The sequence below is a fragment of the Solanum verrucosum genome, unplaced genomic scaffold (assembly GCF_900185275.1).
Source record: "Solanum verrucosum unplaced genomic scaffold, falcon-dt-bn FXZP01000194.1, whole genome shotgun sequence".
In the NCBI taxonomy this organism is placed as follows: domain Eukaryota; kingdom Viridiplantae; phylum Streptophyta; class Magnoliopsida; order Solanales; family Solanaceae; genus Solanum; species Solanum verrucosum.
Window position 1 is genome coordinate 1,769,690 of NW_026020416.1, and position 17,187 is coordinate 1,786,876.

At 35.1% G+C, this 17,187-nt stretch overlaps 1 protein-coding gene across 2 annotated transcripts; it reads right to left on the reverse strand.

Annotated features, from left to right (window-relative positions):
• Window positions 1–5,694: 5,694 nt before the first annotated feature.
• Window positions 5,695–11,592, reverse strand: LOC125840879 (protein MALE DISCOVERER 1-like). 2 transcript variants are annotated; one of them, XM_049519853.1, is made up of 14 exons: window positions 11,515–11,592; window positions 10,871–11,346; window positions 10,626–10,758; window positions 10,340–10,411; window positions 9,184–9,327; window positions 8,914–9,054; window positions 8,124–8,210; window positions 7,975–8,042; window positions 7,417–7,887; window positions 7,066–7,256; window positions 6,786–6,918; window positions 6,492–6,646; window positions 6,193–6,381; window positions 5,695–6,044 (listed from the first exon to the last, which is right to left on the reverse strand). In XM_049519853.1, exons 2-14 carry the CDS (start codon window positions 10,983–10,985, stop codon window positions 5,784–5,786), a joined length of 2,160 nt encoding a protein of 719 aa, XP_049375810.1. In that variant the 5' UTR covers window positions 10,986–11,346; window positions 11,515–11,592; the 3' UTR covers window positions 5,695–5,783. The 2 variants fall into 2 exon arrangements, with proteins under 2 accessions (XP_049375810.1, XP_049375809.1); XM_049519852.1 differs by having other exon boundaries at window positions 7,417–7,890.
• Between the last annotated feature and the right edge of the window lie 5,595 nt (window positions 11,593–17,187).

Below are 17,187 nucleotides of genomic sequence, written 5' to 3' on the forward strand. Positions count from 1 at the left end.
ACAACTCAAGAACTCCACAACTGTTAAAATTGACACACTTTGGTGCCACTCGGTGCATCGCCGAATATTCGGTGTACCACCAAAATAGCTCAGACCCATCGCCCAAGTGACACCCATGCATAAATTCAAACCAAACAAATCTCAAAATGCATATCACAATCAACATTCAACTTTCCCACATGGATTCTAAAACAAGGGTACTCAGAGTTCTCCTAATTTCACCAGAACTCCTAACAAAATGATGATTTTCCCTTAAAGCGTCACCATATCTATCATTAAACCAATCAAGTCGTTTGTTCAATCACATGCTACTCAGACTTCAACAATGTTTAAAAAATAACTTCATGGCACAATCACCTACACATACCCAACAATAATCAATGAACAAGCACTAAATCATTCACTACCCAGTTTCACAACCCAATACCATTAACCACCACCAATTGAAATGCACAAGTTCAATCTTCGAATAAAAAATAGGAAATCACAATGATAAGTTAGGCATTCAATCAAATAAAAGATTGTCTATTAACAATCATGAGATAATTTAAAAGAGCAAAGGATAAACAAAACCAACCTCTTAAATGATTCAAGTATTCAGATGCACATGGTGTAGGGGACAATGGGAATGCAATCCAAATTGAAGATATTATAACTTGATGAAATTATTTTAAAGAAAAGAGAAAAAAGCACTAAGAAATAAATTAGGTGAATGAAAGAGGAAAGAAGAAATAATGAAAGATTTAGAGGGTTCAAGCATAAAATTAAAAAATGACCTTTGGTCTTTAGGTCATGACACTTCGGTGATCTCGACTAACTATGAGAATAATTTGGTGGATCACCGATGGTGTTATGTAACTTACTAATCCTTTCTAAATGGCTTCAATGGTCTGTTAAATTCTGCAACAGCCAGACCATCGCCAAAATGCACTCGACTAATCGTCAAATTACCAATGCATTACCAAAATGTCAACTCAAGGAATTGGGAGAACTATGATTTTTGGAGATACGGAGAATGGTTTGGCAATACCCTAATGGGTGCCTGTTTCGCCTTCTTTTCCAGTGCTTTCATATCCAACTCCAACCTACATATTTAACACACGTCATTAAAATGACGTAAAGTAAACCTTAGGTTGCCTCTTGAGAAGTGCCTTAGTTTACGTCATGGAACGATATGGACACGCACTATAAACGTCTTTGTTCGACCAGTCGGTCTCACGGTCAGGCAGGCTTATACCATTACGCTCAGGAGCAGAATCTTAGCTTGAGTCTACCTTCAGTGTCATCCAAATAGATCACTTCAATGACGGTCACCCCATGGCATTCTTCAAACTATATTTTCAAACGCTGACCATTCACCTTGAACATATAACCTTCCTCATTGTCCAATTCAATAGCTCTATTACAATACACATGAACCATCTAAAATGGTCCGAACCACTTTGACTTCGATTTGCTAGGAAACAACCGCAACCTTGAGTTGTAGGGCAACACTGAATCACCTACTCTAAACTCTGATCATGGAATCATGCCATATTTTCATCCTTTCCTTGCATATGGGTGAACTTCCGTAGGATTTCAAACGAAATTCTTCCATTTCATGCAATTGGTTCACTCTTTCTTTGGAAGCTTCATCACTAATAAAATTCAGTTTTTTCAAAGCCCACAATACTTTGTGTTCCAACTCAATGAGAAAGTGAAAATATTTTCCAAAAATAAGTTGATATGGAGACATGTCAATATGAGATTTGAAAGCGGTCTGATATGCCCATAGTGAATCATCCAATTTTCGTGACCAATCTATCATATTTGCATTTACCGTTTTGGCCAAAATTCCTTTGATCTCCCTTTTCGTTACCTCAACTTGGCCACTCATTTGTGGGTGATAGGGGGTGACAACTTTGTGTTTGACTCCACTCTTACTTAACAATGTCTCAAACATCCAATTGCAAAAATGGGATCCCCCAACACTAATGATAGCTCAGGTGGTTCTGACTCTTATGAAAATGCATTTCTTGAGGAATTGTGTCACAGTCTTACCTTTATTCGTAGGTAAGGTAACCCATATAACCACTTAAGGATTTTTAAGGAAGTCGACAAGGGCCGACGAAAGGTGGAAAATGAAAAGTTTTTTCTAGTCCCCCCTGAACCAAGGGTGTTTGTGGGGGGGGGGGGATATGCCACGACGAAATAAGAGAATGAAAGGCCTCTTTGCATTGTATGATCTTTAACCTCCCACAATGATGGTTTTGTTGTTTTGGGGAGTGTTGAAGTTTGCTTCTTCGGAAGACCCTTCTTGGTCATCAATACAACTTGTTCTTAATAGAACCATTCTTATTCTTGAACAATTGGAAAGACACGTAATCAACCATCACCAAAATGTATTTGTTACCATATGAGCTCACAAATGGACCCATGAAGTCAATACCTCATACACTAAACAGTTCCACCTCAGGAATGGGAATGAGAGGTAATTCATGTCGTCAGGACACACCCCGATGTCTTTGACATTGCATACAAGTATTGACAAGGGCATTGGCATCTTGATACAACAATCACCAATAGAAACCACTTTGAAGGACTTTAGAAGCTGTTCACATTCCACTCTGATGTCCACCCACGGGGGACGCATGACAAGCCTCAAGAATCAAATTATTCTCCATTTACGAAACATATCTCCAGTATACATGATCAACACACTCCTAAAACAAATATGGCTCATCCGAATAATGTCACTTAACATAAAAAAATAAACCTCTTCCTTTTGTACAGATTTAGTCCTTCGGGTAAAATACCACAAACAATGTAGTTTGTCCGCATACCAAGGGGCAATAGGGGAGGACCCACCCTTGGCCAAGGGGTGTCAAGCGAGACCCCTTCATCGGAAAATTATATTTTATATAGAGGTTTGGTTTTATATATATATATATATATATAAAGATACTTTTTAAGGCAAGTGAAAGGCTTAGCCTAGTGGTTAAGGGGTTGCAAAAGTTCCTTAGGGTTGTGTGTTCAAGTCGTGTTGGCCTCATAATTATTATTTTTTATCTTCTTACTACAACCATTGACACCTCTTCGTGAGAATCCTGGGTTCGCCACTGGGGGATTCAGTTCGAGATTCTCAAATTTTGGGTTCAATAATTTGGTAATTGGTAGTTAAAAATAGATATCAAATATCAAAATTTTAAATTTGGTTTGATAATTCAGTAATCGGTAAATTAAACTTAAGTTTGGTACCGTATTCGGTAATACCGTATTGAAGTTATAGCCGATTGTATTACAAAGTTAATATTATTTCTCCAATCATTTATATTTTATTATGTAGAGGCACGATATAATAAAAGATCAATAAGTAAGAAGACATCAAGAAAATCAAATTGATACAAGTAAAAGACATATGTATTTGGATGACTTATGCTTATTCTTTTAACTTTTTCTTTGGACTTCTACTAATGAGCAATGGACATGGTGATATATGACCTTCATTAAGTAAATAATTCGGTATTTGGGAAATGCCAAATATCAAACGGTACTAATGTCTCATACCAAACCCAAACTAGAATACCATAATTCTAAAATTTTATTCCCTAATACCAGACCAAATATCGAATTACCGAATACCAAATTATGAAAAATTTCAGTTCGGTTCGATAATTCAATTTTTGGTCTTTATGTCAGCCTTACTCATCAATGTCCCTTTCACCAAAATTCACACAATTGGATTCAAGATGAGATAAGTTATCTGCCACTTGATTTCACAACTTTTTCTATTCTTGACCTCAACTTGGATTGAAGTCTTTAGAAAAATATACTCAACTTTTCGCACATAACTTAGATTGACGTATGGTTTAAATCATTGAAAACTAGACACAAATTTCTTTAAATAATATGGGTATTTACCCCCATAACTCATAAATTTCAATATTTCAGGTCTAATCACAAGCATTTAGGGCTTGTTTGGTAAGCCACTCTGGTAATTGGGTGTAATTACACTGTTTGATCTGTTTGGTTGGCCATGTAATTACTTGGTCAACATGAAATTGAGTGTAATTGGCATGGGGTAATTACACTCTTCAATTCTCAAGGAGCGGCGGTGAATTGCTGGTAATTACAAGCTGATTACTTTTAAATTTCTTCTTTTAATTTCTATTTTTTTTATTTTTATTTTAATTTTTTTTATTATTATTCTAAAAAAATTTAAAGTTTATTTTTTATTTTTTATATTTCATTTCCTTTTCATTCTCAACCTTTACTTCATGTGATTCCATACAATTTTTTGTATTATCTATTTTTTATTGTCATAATTTTGATAGTATTCTAATTTTTAAATTAAGGTAGAATTCATTGTTGAGTAAGGTTATAGAGACTTAAATTTTCCTTTTCTTCTAAATCATATTTATGTATGTTATATGTTGAAATTTGACACAAGACTAATTTGTTTTGAATTAGAACTTATGTTATATTTTCAATTTCATTTGTTTAAGTAGTATTGACTTGAGACTTCACAATGCAAGTCATTTATTTTTTAGTCAGACTTGATAAATTATCTTTTTGTCAAATATTTTAGTAATTTATGACATTTTATTTATATTATTAATTTTTTTGTCAAACATGCATTTCATGATGGTCATAGAAATCTTGTATTTTTCGTTTTTATGATTAGTTCAATTGAAATATACTAATTTGAAAAATCAATTAGTTTTCATAAATATTAGTTAAGAACATATGTTTATTGATAATATATTATCAAAAGACAATATATATCTTAAAAATTAAATTTAATATCATTTATAAATTTTCTTATTTGTCTGATATAAATTTTAAATAATAAACTTTTATTTTAAAAATTTAATATAATCTTATGATTGCAATTGCCGATCCAAACAATAAATGTGTAATTACACTTTATCAAACAAACAGATCAGTGTAATTACTACCTTATTAATTACACTAATTCCAGTTACCAGGTGGCTTTCCAAACAAACCCTTAGTGAATCGAAAGCTAATCCGAATTTATGAACGGTTACATAAAATGTCACGAAAATAGAAAATTACATTTCATAAACTAGCTAAAAGAAAATAAAGCCCAACAAATTCAAATAAATAAAGTATTAGTTAGCTCTAGTATCTAAACAATTCCTTATTTATACCATATGCTCTTTGACAACTTGGAAATAATGAAAAAATAGATAGCACTAGAACATCCTTTGAATATTTTGATCTTAAGCTAAAGATATATTCAATGTATGAGAATGTCCTTTGAATCTTTTGATATTAAACATATCGTGTGAAATGTTGAAATGAAAGAGTTACGAGAAGTAACATACTATTTTATAAAGAGAAAGTAGCACATATTGAAATAGATGGGGTATTAGTTAGCTCTAAAAAACATCTTGTATAACAAGCACTTTGACAACCACCTGGGAATCAAGAAAACGTTTATAAGATCTCTTTGCTTCGAGATTAACATAGATGAAATATTGAAAACAACCAAGTTCAAATTTTGCTTGTACAAACCAAACTCTTGAGCACAAATGGGCAAAGACTATGAAGAATATCCCACCAAGCAAAGGGGTATAACTGGATTTGTTGCAGAGACCACGAAAAATAGTGAAAGAATGAAGCAACAAATCTTGAGAATATAGAGGAATAGTGGGAAAACAGAAAACCATTAGGTATGTAAGGGGTTGAGTCTGAGGAGAAACTAGTTTTATATATCATGTATGGTGTATTTATACATAGCAAAGCAATAGTCAACTTACAAAGTAGACAAACAAATCAGGCTAAGCTGCCTCAGAAGATAAGAGCTCGAGTTCAGCCCACCAGAGGGGAGAAAGCCTTGGAACTGCAGCATCAGGCGATATATCAATCGCTTCCCTTAATTTTGCAATGACTTCGGTTATCGTTGGTCTCTTCCTTATATTTTCTTGAAGGCATTCTTCAATTACCACACAGATAGCCATAAGCTCATTATTTTTGAAGGACTTGAGTGTTGGATCAACCAAGGAGCTCACATTCATCTTATCTTTAAGGTATTGCTCCGCCTAAATAAAATAATTGTTATCAACATGCTTTTGCATTGGTATAAGTCTGAAAGAAAAGACATTCACACAAGAAAATGCATGCAGACTAGGGAACTCATTGTAACGATCAAGTATAAGAAAAGAAGGGAAATATATGAAGGAGATTTACCCAGTTCAGAAGAGATCCTTGTTCTTCTGAATAAGGTGACTTTCCAGAAATTATTTCTAGTAACAGAATCCCAAAACTATAGATATTTGTTTCAGGATCAGCAAGTGCTGGCAGCTCAGAATTTTCTAAATCATCCCTAGAGTCCTTAGACTTGGCTATTAGTTCTGACCAGAACCCAATCTCTGTAATCTGTGAAAATATAAAAAATTCTACTTCAATATGAAATACAAATGAAAAATGTTTCTTAGTTCAATATGGTAGATAAATTGTATATACATATTGAAGAAGACGGAGCAGACCTTAGCAGCATAATCGTCAGTCAAAAATATGGCATTTGAATCTAAGCTAGAATGGGGCACTGGAGGATTCAAATCATGCATGTACTGAAGACAATATGCTGTCCCTATTATGGCTCTCATCCTTGCAGACCAGTCAAGAGGATCGGTTTCTTCAACTGACACAATTAAACTTATATTTTAAGTCATTCTGAACATCTTTTTTAAAAAAAATAAAATAAGAAGTGTTATTCTGAACTAAATCAAGCCATCATTGTGAGTAATTAAAGCTGAACTGTGGACAACAAAGAATCTTACCGTGTAGATGCTCAGAAAGAGTTCCATTTGGAGCATACTCAAAGACCATCATCCTAGTGAAAGGTTCATCCTCCTCACAGTATCCAATAAGATTAACAAAATTTTTGTGGTTCACTCTTGAAAGTGTATCAATCTGTTCAATAGCACAACCACAAAATGTCATGTCTTTTACAACCGAAAAGGATGAAGAGATAACAACAATGTCATTAAGTGAAGTGTAAGACTGTGAGATCTATGGAGAGATAATATTTTATTTTTGATGTAAATGGAAACAACAAACCTTCTTCCTGAAGGCCATTTCTGAACTCTCAGACCAATCTTCGAGAGAAGTTAGAGTAGTCGAGGCAACAACAATCTCTACTCCACTAGACAGAGTTCCCTTGTAGATTATATATGCATCATGACTACTAATTATATTGCTAAAATCCTCACATGCTATTTCAAGCTCAGACCTGTTAAGCTTAGGGACCCCTGCAATGAGAAACAATTTTTTGCAATCAACATCAGGATTATACCTTCTTTTATGGCTGTGATTAGGACTATTATCAACCAACATTGATTTTGTCATTGAATATCAGAATGTGGACAGAATATTAACAGTAATTCTTGTCACAAATTTCAATTGAAGTACCTGTGACAAATGCTTTTTGCAGCTGTCCACTCAACCCAGTCTTCCAAGGGCCTATTGTTTTTGCAGCTCTGCTTCTGTAAACTAAGAACACGGCTACAGCAGCAATGAGCAGAAAAAACCCAAAACCTCCAACTAAATACTTCCATGTATCACCAGATTTTTGGGCAGGCGGAGCTTGTCTATTAGTTGGCTGTTTAACAACACTACTTGACTGTCCCATTGGATTTGGTTTGGATTGAGACTCAGGCTGTCGTTGCAAGGCAGGTAAGGGTGTAGGAGGTGTTCCTTGGGTATTTGGCACAGCATGAAATGACCCACTACTTCTGGTGCTTGGCACTGAAACAATAGGACCCAAAGGTTTCCCAGCATTGGCAGGAACAGCAGCAAGGTTGCTGGATTGTTCTACTAACTTGCGGCGTGCGATATTTGCCTGGTTCTGAATAGTATGGATGATGTGAGGCCTAGATGAACCTGCTAAAAAAGAAGAGTGAAAACAATCTTTTGTGCACTTTCAACATAATTCCTGCTAATGATGTGGGGTAAAACTTTTTCACTCACTTGGTAGGTTGTCAGAGGAATACCCTGTCTGATTATCCAATGAGCCACTTCCAAGTTGTCTGGAGAACCTTTATCGACACAAAGACGCTTCTAGAGTGATAAAATGTAAGTAGAAACACATGGTGATTGAAAACCATTTAGTTACTTACAGAGTGAAATAATGCAGAAGTGTCCCTTTAAGTGGTCTGATAAAGGAGTCTACGGTCTTTAATGGTATCAGACTGCCATGACAGATGCTGCCAGAAACAAACATCAAATTACCAGAGAGAAGCAGGCAAATGAAAATATCTGATTGAGAAGGTAAGTGCTATTGAAAGTAACCATGCTATTAGTTTTGATAGTCAGTATTCTATGTAAGAGTTAAAGCTATCTGAGAAGAGTATCTTGATAAAAAATTAAAATAAATTAGAACCAATATGATAACTTGATGCTCTCTTGATTCCAGGATCAATCCCAAGATCTCCTATATATTGCATCCCTCATCCTCAACCCCAGCCTTGGATGGATGCAATGACTGGAAAATCACCTCCTTGTAGTTTACAAAACTTTTTCGTTTGAGTTGATGTATGGTCAAGTATTACTATTAGATGTCAAACTAGACAGTAAATTTCAAGCATTAGCAGCACAAGTCATTGCATCGCCACATCTATGAAATCACCTATCTCCCAGGCTTTATTTGAATTGACATAAACCACAATATCCCTTGTTGTCATTAATACTCAACTTTATCAACTTATGTTCACCCACCCCCTCACTCCCACCAAGAAAACCTTATGACAGGAGTTATGACCATATTCTGAAAATAATGGCAGCCTGAAATGGCTTAATTACAAATTTCATACATTTCCGACATCTTTGCATGTTAATATTTGGTTACATAAATGTAACAAGAACCAGAACACGGATATAAAAGGTCCAATAAAACCAAAAGAACCTTACCAGTGTGCAAATTTTCTATTTAAACAACATGTTCCACCAGCAGCAGGGATGAGTGCTTCGTCAAATTGCAATTCGGAGAGCAAACGAAGCTTCCCAATTTCAAATGGAATTTTTCCTTCCAAGTTGTTGTTACGAATCAACCTGTGAAAAGGTATAAGACACAATTCAAAAGAATCTTTTTAATGGTTCTTCCTCATGAATACTCACATATATAAACTAATATAGGCAGCACACATCTTCACATGCACAAAAATTAAATTATGAACTCACAAGCTTCTTAGCGCATGCAGGTCTCCTATTTCTGCTGGAATTCTCCCACTCAAATTATTATCTGTCAAGTCAAGCACTTCCAACCTTCGAAGCCGTCCAAATTCTTTTGGTATGGCACCAAAAAAATTGTTTTCTGACAGCACACTGTGAGCCAATCATAGAGAAAAAAATGTTTAAATTGTTAAGATTAAAAAAGGATCCATACACAACACACAGGAAGATACAACATGCAAGATGATGAAAACTATGATTATTAGACATGGAACTAATTATCTTTAGTCTATTCCACCCAATTTACTAATCTACTACTTTTTGTTATGCAGAATTTCTGCAAATTATGTTTTCAAGTTGTCTATTAAACCCCTCTTATGCTTAATAAAAATTGAGAGACATTTTCAGCATTATTTAGCTGCACCATCTTTAAAAAAACAACAACAGTAGTATCCAAAGCCCCAGTGATCTTATGGGATCTGTGAGTTCTTCTAAAGAACTATTGTCAACCCATTTTTAACTTGTCAAGGCTATTTTTAACCCACCAGGGCTATTTTCAATCCATTTTTTAGAACTCATTAGGGGTTATTTTCAACCTGTGCTTATTTTCAATGTGCAAGGCTATTTTTAACCAATTTTCAACCATGACAAGCAACAATCTCTCTTTCATTGTCCCATAAATTTTCACTACCAAAAACTATCAGATTTGGTCAGTGAAAATGAATTCATATCTTGAAACCTATGATTTATGGAATATTGTAACGGAAGATCGATCCTTAGAAACACTCCTTTCAAATCCTATCATTGTCCAGAGGCAAGCACTTTCAAAAGAGCTTTCAAACAAGACAAGATTATTTAGGGAGTTTTTTTAAGCACAAAACCAAAAGAAAAAGAGGAAGATCAATTTTTTTAAAAAAAATTGCAAGTTAAAAAAGAAATCAAAAGAAGGAGGTATTTTTAAGCTGCCAGGCTATTTCAATCCATTTAACTCATTAGGGTCATTTTTAACCCGTGCTTATTTTCAATGCGCAAGGCTATTTTCAACCAATACTAAGTTTTAATCAATTTTCAACCATGACAAGCAACAATCTCTCTTTAATTCCCCACAAATTTTCACTTATGAACTAAAAAAGCAAAAAACATTTTGCCGTAGGTAAAAACTTACATTGATCTTAAGTGAGTGAGATTCCCAAGCTCTGGTGCCAATGTGCCTTCCAAAGAATGTCCATGAAGATCCCTAACAGAGAAGAAAAAGAAAATAATTAACAACATGAGAGATAGCTCAAAAGTCAAAACATATGAGTTCATCTTTTGCACATTTGTTGTCATTAAAATAAATCTAACGGATTTGTTCTTAACTAAAAAAGAAACAAAGCATTACAATTATAAAGTAAGTTTTATGGAATTGAATACTCATTAACAGATATGATCGTATGTAACAAGGGACTTACAACATTTGCACTTTGCCTGCCAGACACTGTACTCCAAACCACATACATGGGTCACAATGACCAGGATTCCAGTTTGCAAGAACTCCATATGGATCACAATCCACTTTAGATCGTAGTCCCAACAATGCCAATCCTTATTTTGCAAAGTAGACCAATCCAATATTCAAATGGACATAACAAACTAGATACAACTATGACATAAACACCAAAACCAGTAGGACAGTCCAAACATAGAATAGAATTACCTTCAGAATTGAGTGAGCTACATCCGTGAACATCATAAAGAATAATCAGAAGTGCAAGATATGATAACTTGAATCCATAAGTATTCCATCTACCACCCATTGCTAGCAGAACCATGTGTAGCAGTGGTTGAGGCAGTAATAATATCTGCCACTAGCCAGGACTCTATACAAAATGCCACACAAAATCGCCAGTTTTTTATATGCAATAACTCTCCGAGCGATGAAGACCACTCGGATACACGAGATAATTTTACAAGTAGAAGAAAAAGAAAAATCAGCTATTTTCTTATATACACAAATCTATTCTATAACCTATACAACAAGTAATGATAAAATCAAAATATCAACTTGCTCAACACAAATGACCAAATCAGGGTCTCTCATTTTCTGTGCTTCTAAATTTAGGTTATAACACCTCCATTTTCATCAACAACTACGCAAACCAGGATAGATGAACTTCCAAAATTAAGCTTTAGCTGAAAAAGCAAACCAGAAATAACATTTATTACTTTCCTAAAAAAAATAATTATTGCACAAAAATTACAAGCCAAAAACACAAAAGACTCTTAATATAAAAAGATGACCAGAGAATAACCATATTCACAAGCAATAAAATGTAAGGGTATGCGAAAAAATAAATTTACCAGAAAGTAGGGACAAAAGGGCAGTCAATGAAATCTTTGTTGCTGCTTTTGTTTCAGATTATACAAAAAAAAAATAATGCAGGTAGCTAATGATGAAACAAAGGTTTTAATGGATGATTTGAGACTCCAAAAGTCAGCAAAACACAAGAAATTGACGTCAAATTTTTCAACAAAATGAAGAAAAAATATTGAATTGATTAATTAAAATCAAAGAATGAATTAATTTTCTTGACTGCCCCTTTTCAGGATGATCTCAGAAAAAAAACCTCTCTTCGACCATCTCTCTGAAAGAGGGTTGAGAAAAAAAAGAAGAAGAAAAACTTTCTCTCTCTTGTTTTCCTCTCCAAAAGGTTTTCTGTTAAACACCACCCCTGTCAACAAGCTCTGTTATTTTTTTCCACTTTTTTCTGGGGAAATTTTCCATGGACGAATTATTTTTCTTACCATATATATTTTTTTGATTAATCTCAATAATTTTAACATATTTTAATTAGACGATAAGTCGGGTCGACTCAATGAGCAATTAATTGTCGACCCGAAAACAAAGAGAGGAGGGAGATGAGGAACCCCACAGTTCAAAATATTTGTATGTGGTTCTGTATGTTGACTGGGTCCTACAAATATTCTGTGCCCTCTACTTCTATATTTGCAATTTGACAACAATTGATTAATTCACAAACATGTAGATGCTATAAAATGAAGTCAAAGTAATACTCCCGACTTTCATTTTATATGTCATATTTTTACTTTGCACTTGCATTAAGAAATAATATAACTTTACCGTTTTACCTTTATTTAATTTTTTTGGAACTCAAGTTTTCAATCAATGAATATGAATTAATTTATTTTGATTAATTAATTTAACCAATGAACATCAATCATTTACTTAGCTTTTCTAAATTGGTCAAATGTATATTTTCAAGGCTAATAACTCACAAGGGTAAAAATGGAACAATATGGTAATTTATGTATTGATTTTATGAAATGACAAGTATTATGGACCAACTATTTATAGAAAGGGATGACATATAAAATGAGACGGAGGGAGTACTTCTTTTATCCTACAATACTGATCTACTATTGACTTGACATACTTTTTAAGAAATAATAAATAATATGGATAATATTACTATATTATTCTTTGACTTTATTAAATTTAATGATTTGAAAAATGTGTCAGATGATAAATAATATTTAATAGCAAGGATAAAATAGATACAAAAGGTAAATTATCTCTTGATTTTTAAAATCGGACAAGTATTGTTGGACAATTATATTTAGTATAGTGAACAACTATTGTTGGACAGAGGGAGTAATACAAAAGAATTTGTTATAAGATTGTCTTCACTATGACATTAATATTTTGAAAATATGGAAAAAATTATGAGGGTGGGGGAGGAGTGGGGAGGTGGAGAATTAATTTGCATGTAGTGGAGAAGTGGGTATTACTATACATAATGGTGAAATTATATTTTGAGGTTATGGACATTCACATTTAAATAAGGTTGAATTCATCCACAGACACCGAAAATTGACATTATTCACTTGGACAATCGTAATACCTCGGATTTTGGAAAAGGGAGAAAGGATCATTTTGGACGGAAGTATGGTTCTACAGGTCCCATCTACAGACTGTAGAAAGAGGAAACATAAAATTTTCAAAAAACAAGTCCCAGTACCTTTTTATGGTTCACCAGGACGGTCTGTCATTCTATGTACGAGTTGTAGATAAGTCTCGTAGGTGAGTCTCAAACTTAATGAAATTTTGAAAGTTAAAGTTGGTTTCTATGGTTGATGTCTATGGACCGTAGGAAGACCTACGAACCGTAGACATGTCCCGTCAAAAGTTGGTCCAAATAATAGTTTCTGAACTTTTCTACGGTTGACCAGTACGGTCTGTAGAAAGTCCTACGACCGTAGGTCTGAACCGTAAGTCAAGTCCGGCAGTTATTTTTAAAAGGTTTTTGGGTCTTTTCCTAATTGTTTTAATCCAACACTACGTTGTTTCGCCTCCTACCCTAAGCCCTATATAAGGTTTTTGAGTCCTAAAACTACCTGCTTCAAACCCATTCTCCTAATTTCCCAAAACCTAACAAAATTCACTCCTTAAATTTCTCTCAACCTAAGGAAGAAGAAGAAGAAGAAGAAGAAGAAGCTAGGATTCAATTTCAAATCTCCAATCCTCCATTCTTAGTGGGCTTCTAGCATTAAGGTATGTGGGTGTGACGGCAACTAAACTAGGGGACTTCACTAGAATAAATCCACTGGAGTTTCATGGTTCCAGGATTGAGGAAGATCCTCAAAAGTTCATTGATGAGGTATACAAGGTTTTGATGATCATGGGTGTGACACCGGTGGAAAAGGCGGAATTGACCGCTTATAAACTTAAGGGTGTTGCTCAAGTTTGGTTCAACCAATGGAAGGAAAAGAGGGTGGTTGATGTGGGTCCTTTTGATTGGGAAAAGTTTAAGGGTGATTTCCTTGATATGTTCTTTCCCCTTAAGATGAGAGAGTCAAAGGTACTTGAATTCATTAACCTTCGTCAAGGAAATGAGTGTGAAGGAGTATGTATTGAAGTTTACACAATTGTCTAGGTATGCTCCTACTATGGTTGTCGACTTTAGGGCAAGGATGAGTAAGCTTGTTTCGGGTGTGTTCGAAATGATGGTTAAGGAATGTCGTACCGCCATGCTCATAAAGGAAATAGACATTTCTCGTCTAATGATTCATTCTCAACAAATTGAAGAGGAGAAACTTAAGGAAAAGTCTAGGGAGGGAAAGAGAGCAAAGACCAGTGATGGTGAGTTTCACATTCAAGGTTCGATGGATATGGTCGTTCTAAGTGCTGACAACGTTTTTCTGGTCAAGGTTCCTCCAATACTCCGACTTCTAAGTTCAACAAAGAAAGGGTGTCTAACCCTATGCCTCAAGGAGGAAATAGTGGTTGAAATGGTTCTTTGGTTCCACATGCCAAAAGTGTGACAAGGGTCATTCGGGAAAAAGTTAGATGGGTACAAAAAAAATTGCTTTGGTTGTGGTAAAAGTGGTCACTGCTTGAGAGATTTTGCATCTAGAGTTGACAAGGGGAAGGATAGTAGGCAGGCTCCACCTAGTGGTTCAGGTTCATGTGCTCCAAAGCAAAATTGGTTTTATGCACTTCAAACTCGTCATGCTCAAGAGGGTTCTCTCGATGTGGTTATTGGTATGTTGAAAGTTTTTCATCTTGATGTTTAAGCTTTGCTTGATCCCGGTGCTACTTTGTCTTTTGTGACGTTATATGTGGCTATGAGGTTTGATGTTCTTCTGGATGTGTTGATAGACCCTTTTTCTGTCTCTACACATATTGGTAAATCTATTGTGGCTAAGAGAGTCTATAGTAATTGTCTCATTTCATTATCCCATAGAGCCACTCATGTTGATCTCATAAAGCTTGATATGTTATATGTCGATATTATTCTTGGTATGGATTGACTCCATTCTTGTTATGCTTCTATTGATTATAGAACCCGAGTGATCAAGTTTCAATTTTCGAATGAGTCCGTCCTAGAGTGGAAAGTGGGAAATTATATGCCTAAGGGCCAGTTTGTTTCTTGTCTAATAGCTAGAAAAATGATTTATAAGGGTTGCATATAACATCTTGTTCGGGTTAGGGATATAGATTCTGAAACCCCTATCTTTGAGTCAGTCCCCATTGTAAATGAGTCTTCGGAAGTGTTTCTTGATGATCTACCTGGTGTTCCTCCCTAAAGGGAAATAGACTTTGGTATTGACATTCTCCCTAATATGATACATATATCTATTCCTCCTTAACGAATGGCTCTGGCAAAACTTAAGGAATTGAAAGAGCAATTGAATGATTTGTTGAATAAGAGTTTCATCTGACCGAGTATCTCTCCATGGGTGCCCCAGTTTTTTTTGTTCGTAAAAAATATGGTTCACTTCACATGTGTATTGATTACCAGCAATTGAACAAGGTTACCATAAAGAATAAGTATCCTCTTTCCAAGATAGATGATTTGTTTGATCATCTACAGGGAGCGAGCTTTTCTCTAAGATTGACCTCCGATCGAGCTATCACCAATTGAGGTTGAAGGAAGATGACATTCCGAAGATGGTTTTTCAATCTCGGTTTGGTCATTATTAGTTTTAGTAATGTTCATTGGTTTAACTAATGCTCCGGTCACATTTATGGACTTGATGAATAGAGTGTTTAGACAATATCTTGACATGTTTGTGACTGTATTTATCGATGACATTTTGATTTACTCAAGGAGTGAGGATGAGCACATTGATCATTTGAGGATTTTGTTGCAAATACTCAAGGACTAACAACTCTTTGTAAAGTTTAGTAAATTCGAGTTTTGGTTGAGATTTGTGGCTTTTCTTGGTCACACTATATTTGGTAATGGTATTAAGGTAGATCCTAAGAAGACATATGTGGTTAAGAGTTAGCCTAGAACATTATCCTCTTTAGATATTAGGAGCTTTTTGGGTTTGGCTGGTTATTATAGAAGGTTTGTGAAAGGATTTTCTTCAATTGCCTCTCCTTTGATTGCATCAACCAAAAAAAAGTTAAGTTCTTATGGTCGGAAGCGTGTGGGAAGAGTTTCCAAGAGTTGAAAGATAGACTTACCTCTGCTCCAGTGTTAACTTTACCGGAAGGGCTTGATGGGTTTGTGGTTTATTGTGATGTTTCAAGGGTTGGACTAGGGTGTGTTCTTATGCAAAATATGAAAATTATTGCTTATGCTTTCACAATAACTTAAGATTCATGAAAAGAAATATCCTACCCATGATTTGGAACTAGCGGCAGTTGTGTTTGCCTTAAAGATTTGGAGAAATTACTTATATGGTGTCCATGTTAATGTTTTCACTGACCACAAAAGTTTGCAATATGTGTTTAGGCAAAATGATCTAAATCTTCACCAAAGGAGGTGACTTGAGTTGCTAAAGGATTATGACATGAGTGTTCTCTATCACCCCGGTAAGGCGAATGTGGTGGCGGATGCTCTTAGTCGACTATCAATGGGTAGTGTTGCTCATGTGGAGGAAGATAAAACAGAGTTTGTTCGTGATGTTCATAGATTGGCTCGATTGAGTGTTTGGTTGGTGGATTCTAATAAAAGTGGTGTTATTGTTCAAAATGGTTTAGAATCATCTTTTTTGTCGGACGTAAAATCCAAGCAAGTTCTCGATCCCATTTTGGTTGAATTAAAGGAAGTGGTGCTTAAAAAGTCTGTTGAGGCCTTCTCCCAGGGGGAGATGGTGTGCTTCGATATCAGGGTCAGTTGTGTGTTCCCAACATCGATGACTTGAGAGGGTAAATCTTATCGGAATCCCATAGTTCTCGATATTCCATCACCCGGGAGCCACCAAGATGTGTTGTGACTTGCGGGAGGTCTATTGGTGGGATGTATGAAGAAGGATATTGCGGATTTTGTGTCTAAGTGTCCTAATTGTCAACAAGTGTAAGTTGAGAATAAAAATTGGGAGACTTGTCCCAAGATATTAGCATTCCTACTTGGAAGTGAGAAGATTTGAATATGGACTTTAATGTTGGTTTAGTCTACACCCAATGAAAACACAACTCGATTTGGGTTATAGTAGATCGTATGACGAAGTCAGTTCATTTCATTCCCGTCAAGGTTTCTTATTTGGCGGAAAACTATGCTA

Excerpts from the sequence above, each read along its gene's own strand:
- LOC125840879 (XM_049519852.1), bottom strand. The coding sequence starts at position 10,985 with ATGGTTCTGCTAGCAATGGGTGGTAGATGGAATACTTATGGATTCAAG. Across the intron at positions 9,055-9,183 it reads CTGCATGCGCTAAGAAGCTT|GTTGATTCGTAACAACAACT; the intron begins GTGAGTTCATAA and ends ACCTTTTCACAG. Across the intron at positions 7,891-7,974 it reads TTCCTCTGACAACCTACCAA|CAGGTTCATCTAGGCCTCAC; the intron begins GTGAGTGAAAAA and ends CTTCTTTTTTAG.